This window comes from Boleophthalmus pectinirostris, unplaced genomic scaffold (genome assembly GCF_026225935.1).
Source record: "Boleophthalmus pectinirostris isolate CB_2022bp ecotype Guang Dong unplaced genomic scaffold, ASM2622593v1 HiC_scaffold_8, whole genome shotgun sequence".
Taxonomy (NCBI): Eukaryota; Metazoa; Chordata; class Actinopteri; order Gobiiformes; family Gobiidae; genus Boleophthalmus; species Boleophthalmus pectinirostris.
In genome coordinates, this window is record NW_026571515.1 from 16202657 (window position 1) to 16215780 (window position 13124).

Genomic DNA, 13124 nt, shown 5'->3' on the forward strand with positions numbered 1-13124 from the left:
AACCTGCACCAAAACCAGGGTTAAACCAAGGTCTAAACCAGGACTAATCCAGGAACAAAACCAGGTCTAACCAGGACCAAACCGGGGCCAAACCGGGGCCAAACCAAGACTAAACCAGGACCAAACCACGATTAACCAGGATCAAACCAGGACCAAACCAGGACCAAACCAGGGCTAAATAGGGACTAAACCTAATAGAAAATTCTACACAAGTTATACTATAATTACAGGAAACAGAAGGCTAAGATTATCAAAGTAATTCGGCCGTAATTGATTAATAAAAGGTTAAAAAGAAAAGATGATATAAAGTTTAACAGTAGAGAAAAAAACATTTGTATATATTATTAATCATCCAGTTGAAAATTGAACATCACCTTTAAGTGTTCACATTTACATTGATTTAGTTGGAGTTACTTATCTCCCATCTGCTCCACGGCCTTTTCATTACTCTGTTTTTGAATCAATAATATCAGAGGCTAATTAATAAATGATAATATCCACGGACGTAGGTCGATAATAGTTTTAATATTTTATTCAAGAGCGTATTTGAAGATGAGTCACTTCAGACCAATTACACAGAGATCTCCCACAGCGCCCCCTACTGGATCTGACATTTAGCACACTAATCTGAGTTAATACCACATTTTCACCTGGACAGAGGGGATGTCTTGACTTTAAAGAACACATATTATGCTAAATGGACCTTTTTGAGCTTTTAACCAGGTCAGAACTTAACTTTTCCTTCTTGTCTCTGCTCCTCACGGCACATTTTTTAAAGCTTTGTTCCCTCATAAAAACGTACATGGAGTGGTATTTCACATCAATCACCTTTGGTTTCAGTAATCCTCTGTAAAAAGTCCTTTGCCTCTGAGCCTCAAGAAACACCCATTCAAATTTCCCAGGTTTGTAATGTCATGGATAGAGAGACCCTGTGCAGTTCTTAAGTCCATAAATCATCGCCACACTCGTTTAAAGCATTTTTGCCTTCAAATCTGGCTCATTAGTGCTGCGTGCTTACATCAACAAGTCCAGACATGTTCCTTATTACTTATATTTATTGTTTTCACTGTGGTAATTCCTTTTGCTGCCAGTAGATGGCAAACTACATCAGATCAGTATATCTGGTGTATCAGTAGATTAAATTAGTCATTATTTAAATTCTAAATCCTGATATTCCAAAGTAAAGGTACACAAGAGCATGGGTAAAGGTCAATAAAATAGAGGTAATGCATAATATTTCTTCTTTAATTGACAATAAGATGCTAAAGGGAATATATTACGACAGAATTCAAATAAAGGATTAGCGTATTTTTCGGACTATAAGGCGCACTTAAAATCCTTTAATTTTCTCAGAAATCAACAGTGCGCCTTATATATTACTTCTAGTTGTGCTTACTGATCTCGAACTGATTTTATGTCTTTATGTTTTATGTTGTGTTAGAAGCTGACCGCATCAGCAGCACAAGGAGCGAGCTGTTTTTTTTTTCAGCTCTTATAGTTTATGCAAATTACCCATGAGGCTTTAAGTTTTGTTTCTGTAAAACATAAACAAATGTGCGCAAAGCTGTATCCAAGTCATTATTACTCAATGTATATTTGAATCCTCCTTGAAGGAAATTAAAAAAACACACTTAAATTATCCACCCACATCCACATTCATAATCCACATTCACCAAGACAGACAACGCCGGGGAAATTATGCCACGATTGGCCAGTGGATCGTGGATTCCTGGGCTAAGGGATCAGTCTCAAGTGTCGTCTGTTTGTTTCGCTTAATGTGCCTTATAATCTGGTGCGATTTATGTATGAAAATAAATGAGATAATTCAACATTAATGTTATTACGCCTTATAATCCAGGGCGCCTTTTAGTCCAAAAAATATGGTACTCAAACATGCGTGAATGAGACAAAACACAACTCTAGGTCTGTTTTTGATGAGGCAATAGTATTATAACATGGCTAAAAACTCACAAGAGTACATTCTGTCGTAATATAAAACCTTTGACAAAATAAAGTGAATATATATGAGTAGAAGGTGCTGATATTGTAGCCGTTTTTTTTACCTGTACTTTGTGTTCTCCGGTGAGGTCGGGTGAGTCACACAGCAGCTGGCTCTCAGACACAGTGAGGACACAGGGGGACTCTCCGATCAGAACTGTAATTCAGACGAGAGTTCCCAGGAGCTGGAGGGACCAGGTTTTTACCCTACAAACACATGTGCAAAAATACAGAAATAAAATAGGCCCCACTGTAGAGACCTTTGTTACTCTTCCAGTTAAATTAGAGATACATTTGTGTTTCATTTGGTATTGACACATGTATTTTTTCTTGAGTTTTTTTTAGGCAATCTTAATTTTTTTCGTCAGTGTTTGCTAATGTGTGCATTGTGTCTCCATGGTAACCACTGCATACATCTCTGCAAATAATCAGTGGACATTTCTGTAGTTTTGCTTTTCCTGTTAACCTAGATTCATATGGTATTCAGAGGTCAGAGGTGGATGAAGTACTTCATTTTGTTACTTAAGTACAAGTACAGATAGAAGTAAAACTAAAAGTATCACATGAAAAAATCTACTGAAGTACCTGGTTTAAAATGTAATTTTAAGGGTAAAAAGTAAAAGTATTTGCAGACATTTTTAAACAATTAAAGCACCAAATGTAGTGATTTTGATCAAAAATTTTAAGTTGTTCAAATGATTTCTGAATTTTTCTAGCCGTTTGTGTGTTTTTGTGTATTTTGTTTGCTTAAAGTTGGGACGTTAACTCAAATTAAACGTGCTAAAAATAATTCTCAGCTTTTTCCGTAGGTCTCAAACCTTAAAAAAAGTACATTTCACTTTTAAGTCCAGATATAAAATGTAGTGGAGTAGATATTACAGATAGCTGCTCTCAAATGTAGTGAGGTAAAAGTAAAGTAACGTATCTGCCGCAAAATGCCCTTAAGAAAACTACAGATATCTAAAAATTGTACTTTTATTTTTTTACTTTCCACGACTGTATTTAGTTTAGTTCTTACCTTGAGTATAATAGGTGAGCCTGGTTTGACCTCCAAGATCCCAGAAGAACCGAGGGGGTCAAAGGTCGGATTAGGGTAGTGAGTGAAGGAGGTCGAGTTTAACACCAGCAGAGAAGAAACCTGTACAGAAAACAGAAACAGCATTATTGTTACTGGAACTGGAACTGGAAAGGAATAGAAAAGTATCAGATTAAGAGGTTACAGAAGAGATACCTGGTCAAATATGAACCCAAACTCATCGGGCTGCAGCGCCCCCTCTGGTGGGGTGGGTTTAGTGTAGATTAAACCAGGAGCCAGGCAGGTCATGGTGCTGTCATTCACCACTGTGCAGAACTGCAGAGACAAAGAGTATGACAGTTTTATTTGTCAGGGCTGTACAAGTAGTAACAGAAGTAGTAGTAGCAGTAGTAGTAGTAGCAGGAGTAGCAGCAGTAGTAGAATCGATAGTAATAGCAGTAGAAGTTGCAGTAGCAGTAGCATAGTAGCAGTAACAGTAGCAGTAGCACCAGAAGCATCTGTAGTAGTAGTAGTAGCAGCAACAGTAGTAGTAGCAGTAGTAGTAGAATCAACAGGAGTAGTAGTACAACAGCTGTAGTAGTAGTAGTAGTAGTAGTAGAAGTTGCAGTAGCAGCAGTAGCAGTAGTGGTAGTAGTAGTAGCAGCAATAGCGGTAGCATTAGTAGTAGTAGTATCAATAGTACTAATAGTAGCAGTAGTAGCAGTAGTAGAAGAAGTCGCAGAAGCAGTAGTAGTAGAAGTCGCAGAAGCAGTAGTAGTAGTAGTAGCAGTAGCAGTTCTTACATTGCTAGTCTCCACTCCTCCGTACTTGGCTCGGACTTTGGGCTCCTGAATGGTCATTAGATTTGTCCCGGTCACTGTGATCACTGTACTCCCACTACACAAACAAATATAGAAATACTTCAGTTTATACAATAAAGTACGACTTATTTGTTTCTGTATTTTAATAGACTAAGAATGACACTGACTTGAGGATGGTCCAGTTGGGCTCGACGCTGGTGATGGTGGGATCCTCAGTGTAAATGTATTTCGTTTCCGGGTTGGTGACCTCTGCCCTGTCAATCATCAGGCGGATTGGGGCGGGGCCGGTGCCGGGGAGGGAGGCGGGGGTTATGCAGATTATCTCACGATTGGTCCGTCTGAAATTGAACAGCTCAGATTAGTGAAAGTGCTCGACCTCGCAACCTTGATCTGGACTAACCGTACACAAGGTCAACTATTGATGCTTGGGGATTCTCTACATGCATCTCTATTGCCGGAATGTTCATCAGTTACCATGGTGACACAATGCACACATTAGCAAACACTGTCAAATATGTTTTAAAATGGTCTGACTAGTTTGACTAGAGATCCCAGGACAGTCCCAGTTTTGAGCCCTGTGTCTCCTGTTCCAGCAGATTTATCCAAAACCATTGATTTGTCCCAGTTTTATAAAAGAAACGTCCCTGGTGTCTCTATTTTTGACCAAACTGATCCCTGCCAACCCTAAAGAGAGGCATAAATTGTCATTTGTGTAGGTAAAATACAGAAAAGCTGCTTAAAAATTACAAAAGCACAAAGAAAATGTGACTATACTGACTCACATTTGTGCTTAGTGCAATTTTCTTCAATTACGCAATTGTTTCATAATTTTATTATTACCAACCAACCCAAACCAAGAATGTCCCAGTTTTTTATTTTGAAATCTGGTCTAACAGCTCAAGAGAATACAAAATTGATATAAACAACACATTTTCACAGGAGCCTGTGATCATTAAGAGAGTAAGTGGTCCTATTTAGGAGTTTGATTTTCAACAAAAAGCAAAAAAGACTGACTAAATGAAAAAGTGTTGGCTTATGCTTGCTAGATTGAGACTGTAATTTTATGTGTCAGACTTGTATAAGCGCACAAATCATCTCACATGTTGTAGTTCCAACCAAGTCAGACTGTGTTAAAATAAAAATCTGATTAAAGTCTAACTTGAGTAACAGAGCTTCAGACATAGAAGTGCTTTAAATTAGCTTCACACCCCCAGAGAATATTGATAACATCAGCTGCAAAGTATCAATACGACTATAAACAAAACTGAGACAGGTGCAGAGCAGGTCTTACTTGACAAATAGACACTCTTCCTTGTGGATGTAGACGTTTACTGCACTCCCAGCATCCAGGTGTCGGCCGGTCACTGTGAGCCGTGTTCCTCCAGAAACAGGCCCCATCTCCGGGCGCACTCGGCTGAAGCTGGGGCTCTACAAGAAGGAAGCAGTGAATTGAAATGAACACTGAAAAAAAGTAGCAGTGTTTCAGTAACAGTGGTTTCCCAACTGTTTTTATCCATTTTTATTTGAACAAGCTTTAAAGGTTAAAAGCTTTAAAGGTCCAATATTACGCAAAATTGACTCTTGTGAACATTAAGCCATGTTATAATTAGTGGTGTGCAAAAATATTGAAATATTGATATATGGTATTGTTTAATGTGATACAGTATCGATATCGTGTGCTGCTGTATCGATATATCACCAAGAGTATTTTTGGTGTACTTTACAAAATTATTTTGTTACAGTGCTACAGTTTTGTTGCTTGTTTAGTGGAAGGAAACTCGTTTATGCGACACATTTGACATTTTCACTATTTTGATGAGAAAATGCTTCATATTAACTTTGCACAAGAAGTTTAACAAAGACTTTAGTATCACAGCCACAATTTAGTCTTTACTTTTTATTGAATCGTATCGAATCATCATGGAATCGAAAATGCACTGATATGTATCGTATCGTGGCCTATGTATCGAGGTATGTATCATATCAGCAACTTATTAATGATACCCAGGTATGGTTATGCTGCTTTAATTGCCTCAAAAACATACCTGGAGTTGTGTTTCAATTCTTGTATTACCACATGACATCACAAGGTGGGGCAGAGTGTTTTCTGTCTGAGAGAACAACTATATACCTCTGTTTGTGTGTTAAACATGTGTGAATCAAACAAAACACAACTCTAGGTATGTCTGTGATGAGGAAACAACTTTACAACATAGATCAGAAAATAGCGTAATATTGGCCCTTTAAAGTTTTTGTAGAGAAACATCACAGCACAAATAAAGAATAAAATAAAGAATTGTGCAAAAACAAAACAATAAAATCTGTAGCAATTGCTTAAGTTTCCATTGACTGCAAAAAACTACAATACCCATAATGCCTAGGATCCTGTTGGCGTTGCATAAATGAGCCTGCTTATCTGCTGCTTGATCTATTTTTATCTACATAAGTGCATTAATATCGGAGGCCATTTTGTTTACGTCCTTGAGCATAAATCCTTGTCTATGAACGAACAGAAATTAATAAAAGATAAATAAATTGCGCTTACAGAAGAGGGAGCGTTCCAAGTACATTAACATGCTTGTCGTTTATGACCTTGTGAATAAATAACGAGAGATGAATATGATAGAATACGTACAACAAAGGAGTAGGTCTGAGTGGAGAGGGTCCTATACTCCGCGCTGCAAACCCCAATGCAAAGCTCCACGGGACCCCCAGGGGAGTGGGGGAGTAAAGCCTCAGCCATGTCACACACGATTCTGAAAAAAAGGAAAAAAAAGGTGAGTTTTTAAGTGTTTATGAGCTATGGAAAACAGGTGCCAAGCATAGATTGAATAAGCAATTATAGAGGCGAACTTGTAGCCGAGTTCCAAATTAGGAATAGGAATTTATTTACGGACAAAATAGTGAAATAAAAACATGAGGATCATGTAGAGCAGGTTAATACGAACATTTTAAGACCAAAATGACGAGCCTGACTGTAGTAGTTACAGCAAGGGGGTGACAATGTTTCAACATAACGATGTAACAATAACCGAAATATCGTTATATCGTATCATCAAAGTCTCACAATAATATCGTGGGCTGTCACAATATATCGATTTACGATATAAGTTCCTTTGCTTAAATGCATGGTTTTACAGTAGCAACAGCTTATAAACATTGGGAACTACATATCCCATGATTCATTTCAGTGCAGAAAACATGAAGAAATATGTTTTTTACTTGAACTCTTGGGATTATGATGGAAATAATTCACATCAAAATCTTGTCAGGGTATTTTAAAAGCAAAAAAGCATCCTATCTACAATTATATCAGCCTCGCCAAAATATCGCAATATATCGTGATAATATCGTACTGTGCGATTTGGATAGTTACATCCCCTATTTCAATGTAAAGTCATTTGGAGCCAGAGTCGATGGAGCCAGAAGCACCCCCATCCTCACTTCCTATTTGAAACTAGAGGGTTAACTATGCTCATTTGTAAATATAGATACTATGGTGCTAAGCAATAACCACAAAATATCAACAACTAGATGAATATGAGTTTAGTTTAGACCCAGGTCACAAAGGGTTCAATACAATATATTTTTTCAACATATATACAGACTGTTTGTATGTTACACAAAAAGCAAATCAGAATTTTTTTTTTTAATTTGAGGTTCTGAGAGAGTTTTATCAATGTCTTGCATTAAACCGGGGATGAACTAGGACTAAAGTACACTAAACCAGGGCTAAATCAGGACTAAACCGAGGATAAACTACAACTAAACCAGGAGTATACCAGGAGCATACCAGGACCACACCAGGAGCACACCAGGACCACAGCCGGGCTAAACTACAACTAAACCATGGCTAAACCAGGACTACAACATCAGGACTACACCGGACCAAAACCAAGACTACACCAGGGCTACACCAGGGCTAAACCAGGGCTAAACCAGGGCTAAACCAGGGCTAAACCAGGGCTAAACCAAGAATAAACTACAACTACACTAAGACTACACCGGGACTACACCAGGACTACACCAGGACTACCAGGACTGCACCAGGACTACACCAGGACTGCACCAGGACTACACCAGGACTACACCAGGACTACACCAGGACTAAACTGAGGATAAACTACACCAGGACTAAACCAGGACTAAACCAGGACTAAACCAGGACTAAACCAGGGCTAAACCAGGGCTAAACCAGGGCTAAACTGAAGATGAACTACAACTACATCAGGACTACCCCAGGACTACCCCAGGACTACCCAGGACTACACCAGGACTACACCAGGACTACACCAGGACTACAACAGGACTACACCAGGGCTACACCAGGACTAAACTGAGGATAAACTACATCAGGACTAAACCAGGGCTACACCAGGGCTAAGCCAAGGATAAACTACAAATAAACTAGGACTAAACCAGGACTATGTTACGCAAAAAGCAAATCATACGTTTTTGTTTGAGGTTCTGAAGGTTTTTATAACAAAGTCTTACACTGTAAACATGTTTAGAGTTACATTCTCCCTATACGTCTATTAAAGGAGTCTGTTTCTTCACCACATATACAGACTTTTGGCCTTTGGGGGTAAATAAAACCAGTCAGGACATTTATAATAAGCCTCTTTCTAGGTTTAAAAGGAGGTAGTAAAATTGGATCTCCATTTTGTGAAGTCTCTCGAGATACAACCTGAGCCAACAACGCAAAAAGTCTTGAGGTAAATACTCTAATACTAAATAAAGGGGCTCACCTCTCAGCGCTGATGTACTGTGTAGGGACAGGGGTGCACCTGACGCCCGCCACCTGCACGTGGGAGATCTCCTTCACCTGCAGCCCCAGGTTCTCCCCCTCGATGGTCACGCGAGTGCCCCCCTCCCTGGGTCCAGTCAGAGGCTCGATCTGCACAAACACAAAGAAGGCAGTGTTTAAAAGGAGAACTGATCTAAACTGAGGGAAAACCAGAACTAAACCAGGACTAAACCAGGACTAAACCAGGACTAAACCAGGACTAAACCAGGACTAAACCAGGACTACACCAGGACTACACCAGGACTACACCAGGACTACACCAGGACTAACTTATCAATAAACTGGGACTAAACCAGAACTAAACTTGGTCTAAACCAGGGCTAAATAAGCTAGAGCTAAACCAGGACTAAATCAGGACTAAACCAGGGCTAAACTAGGGCTAAACCAGGACTAAATTAACTAGGGCTAAACCAGGACTACACCAGGGCTAAATCAATTTAGGGCTACACCAGGACTGCACCAGGACTACACCAGGACTAAATAACTAAATAACCTAGGGCTAGACCAGAACTAAACTAGGGCTAAATAAAAGGGCCAAACAGGAATAAACCAGGGCTAAACCAGGACTAAACCAGGACTAAACCAGGACTAAGCCAGAGCTAAACTAAGGCTAAACCAGATATAAATAAACCAGGGCTAAACCAAGACTAACTTACCAATAAACTGGGACTAAATTAACTAGTGCTAAACCAGGGCTAAATAAACTAAAGCTAAACCAGGACTAAACTAGGACTAAATATATTAAGGTTAAACCAGGATTAATTTACCAACAAAGTGAGACTAAACCAGGACTAAACTTGGCCTAAACCAAGACTATCCTATCAATAAACTGGGAACTGCATTACACCAAAGGCAAATGTGATTATTTGTTTGAGGTTCTGAGGGTGTTTAAACAATATCTTCCATTATTAACCTTTTTAAATACATTTTTCCCATGCGTCTCCTTCAGCAATTCAATTTAGTGACTCACAAGAATTCTTCAGAAATTGGAAATGAAAAATGTGCTGCGATGAGCATACAAATAAGATCTGGGCTCATCACAATAACAAAAACAAATCAAGTATAATCACAAAGTATGTGTTTTAAAGGTGCACTGTGCAACTTTTCTGGTGGAAGGTCCAGTACCTACTTGTCAGATATTATTGCTTTCTCTGGAATATTCCATGGTATGACTTTAAATACATATACATCTAGCATTTATTAATTACGGGGGTTTCTATTGCTCAAAACTACAATAATTCCTTCTGTGAATAGGAGCAACTCTCCACAGATCTGAACTGTAATGTCGTGTAGTGCTGTAACCTGCTCGTCTCTCTTGGGATATATAGGTTTGATCTATACTGTGGAACATTCTAGACAAAGCAGCAATATTTCCATGGAGACAAGCAGGTGGTGGAACCTCCACTAGAAATGTTACATAGTGCATCTTCAAAACACAAAACGACCCAAAATATGTGTTCTTGATATATTGCTTTTTAAATATTAGAAAGTATTGATACAGTCCAATACATTCTAAACTGATTTTGTAAGATGTGTAATTATGTGATAGGAGTTTAAGTAGTTTCTCAATAAATGTCCCAAAGCAAAAAATTCTAAAATTTTTTCACACTGACATCCATTTAAAGGTCCAATATCACGCAAAATTGGCTCTTGTGAGTGTTAAACAGTGTTACAATGTTGTTACCGCCTCAAAAACAGACCTGGAGTTGTGTTTTGTTTCATTCACATGTTTGAGTAATCCTTTATTATTAGTCTGTTTACATCTCCAAAGCTCAAAATGCTCTATTCCACCATGTGATGTCATGAAGTGGTAGTCTTCTTTTACCTTTAGTTCAGTAGAGATCGTCAAATCCTGGCCTGAAAATTAACCAAATGATTCTACTGAAGGTGTATGAAGTTTAAAAACACAGTAGAGCACTTCCTGTATCACACGACATCACAAATTAGAACGGAGTGTTTTCTGTTTAAAAGAAGAACTCTTTTGTGTGTTAAAAATGTGTGAATGAAACAACACAACTGCGAGTATGTTTGTGATAAGGAAACATTACAACATCGATCTGAAAATTGTGTAATATGGGCCCTTTAATAAAAACAAATTCTGCATGTTTTTTTTTAAATTTATTTTTATTTTTTTTATGTATATCTTTTCTCTTACCCGGCTGATGCGCGGGTGACTGCAGCGTAGATTGTGTCGTCCGTGGTGCATCCAGTTGAGCTCAGGAGAAAGACAGTGCTGCTTCAGAAGGCATTTCCTGGTATCCATGCACCACCCGCACTCAAAGGCAGGGGGCGCTCTGAGACACTGCCCACAGCTGCTCCTCTGTGCCTCACACTTGTACAGCAGGGCTAAAACGCAAGAAAATATCAAATATCATAAGATTCAAGCAACATAATTGAAATTTAACTGTGCTAATAGTTATAAAGCAAGGCACAATTTATTATTATATTTATCTTTCTTTATCAGTCACAATTGTCTCCATGTACCACCTTCAAATCAAATGTAGGGGGCGCTCTAATCGATAACAGTAAATCCAGAAGTACCTTTCATTGAGACAGGTTTGTCGATAAAGAAGTCTCCGTCCCACACAATGGAGAAGTCCACAGGGAGGTCCCCCACTTCATCTCCTTCATACCAGTACTGAAACGCAAATAAATAAGGATTATTAAGAAATGTTTACGTATTTACAACAAGATTTTAAAAAATTAAAAATAAAAAAAAAAATTAAAAATTGTTTGGTTTGATTTTTTTTTTATTAATTTTTTTTGTGACCCATTGTAGTCTATACACTTTCATGACATTTTATAACATTTGTATATTTACGCATAAAAAAAAAGTTTTCTCTTTTTGAATTATTTTTATATTATTTTATGTTATTTATTTTTTATACAAGTGATCCATTCTTTCTGTGCCATGCATTTTTTTATGCCATTTCATTTAATATTAACATGTACTTACAAAAAAAAAAAAAAAAAAAAAAAAAAGGCTTTGACAAAGTATTTATCTTTATTTATTTTATTTAATTTTCTTTTTTTTTATTTTTTTATTTAAGTGCCCCATTCTTTGTGTTCCATACGTTTAATGACATTTATGCATTTTTTACATGAGGGCCTATAGTCGGGCTCATTCATGTGAAAGCAGCGAGTCTGTTCGGTCTAATGAGTCCGGAGTGAGTTTCCCGCAGAGCCGAGACTGGAGCTGGACCCGTCACCGTGGAGACCAGGCCCCGTCGCTATGGAGGTGAGGCCAGCGTTACCACGGAGACGCTGGGGCCTGTCGCCATGGGGTCAGCAGTGCCCGGAAACCCTCACTTCACAGACGCACATTAGAGCCGGACGGAGCCGCTCGAGATCGTATCTCACACACCGTCTGGGATCTTTTGATTTTGGACTGAAAGGTGAATGAGGCGATCGGCAACAACACACCAACAACAAACTATTTATTTATTTATTTATTATTATTATTATTAAGGAAAAACTCTTCTCTTCTGGTCTGATTCTCACTTTAAGCAGCTGTAAAACCAGGCTACAGGATGACGTGATTGACTGAAAAGCTGAATGTAAACCGCATTGTGTAACTGCCCTGATACTCAACTAAAGTGCATATAACAGGATTTCATGTTTTCCTGATTATTACAAGTAGAACATGGCACAGTTTATAAATATTTATCACCGTTTTCTTCAGAAACGGATCCTTGATTGGCATACAAGTTGAAAAATACAGAAAAAACAGTGACAGAAACAGTGAAATCATGCAGGGATTCTGCCTGAATGTCTATTGTGGAAAGTTCAGCAGTTACCATAGTGACATAATTAGGGATGCAGATACCAATACTGGTATTAACTATTGGTAGCGATACTGGAAATTTATACTATTTACTGGTAGGGGTGTGCAGAGTATTTTTCGGTAAATTTTACAAAATTATTTTGTTCCACAGTTACAGTTTTGTTGTTTGTTTAGTGGAATGAAACTTGTTTATGCAACACATTTGACATTTTCACTGTTTTGATGATTAAAATGTTTGTGTTTCATATGAATGAATGAATGATTTAGCTATTATTTTTTTATTGAACGGTATCGAAATTGATCGAATTGAATGGAAAGCTCTGTGTATGAGATATGTATGGTATCATGGCCTATGTATCGAGATATGCATGGTATCATGGCCTATGTATCGAGATATGCATCATATTGTGGCCTATGTATCGAGATATGTATCATATCAGCAGCTTCTTAATGATACCCAGCTCTATTTACTGGTCATAGTTTCCCAGAAAGAACTTTGTTGAAAGAAAGTTGTTGTGCAGTTACTAAAAAATAAATAACGGCTACATGACACATTTGGAATAGTTTTGTTTCATTTTGTTTTTGTTTTCAGGAAATAAATAATGTTTTCCATCTCTGCCCTGGTATTAATTCATATCAATACAATCAGCAGATACTTAAAGCCATAGTATCGGAATTGGTATTGGAACTGAAAAAGTT

The 13124-nt window shown here is 38.0% G+C and overlaps 1 protein-coding gene across 1 annotated transcript in view; it reads right to left on the reverse strand.

The window, feature by feature from the left end:
* plxna3 (plexin A3) overlaps positions 1 to 13124 on the reverse strand; it is a 134673-nt gene that overhangs the window by 21183 nt on the left and 100366 nt on the right. The window contains 11 exon segments of the mRNA XM_055166100.1: positions 2064 to 2157; positions 2159 to 2205; positions 3017 to 3136; positions 3230 to 3349; positions 3817 to 3910; positions 4002 to 4172; positions 5126 to 5262; positions 6470 to 6590; positions 8583 to 8731; positions 10797 to 10987; positions 11183 to 11279. Of these exon segments, the coding sequence (XP_055022075.1) occupies positions 2064 to 2157; positions 2159 to 2205; positions 3017 to 3136; positions 3230 to 3349; positions 3817 to 3910; positions 4002 to 4172; positions 5126 to 5262; positions 6470 to 6590; positions 8583 to 8731; positions 10797 to 10987; positions 11183 to 11279 (1341 nt within the window).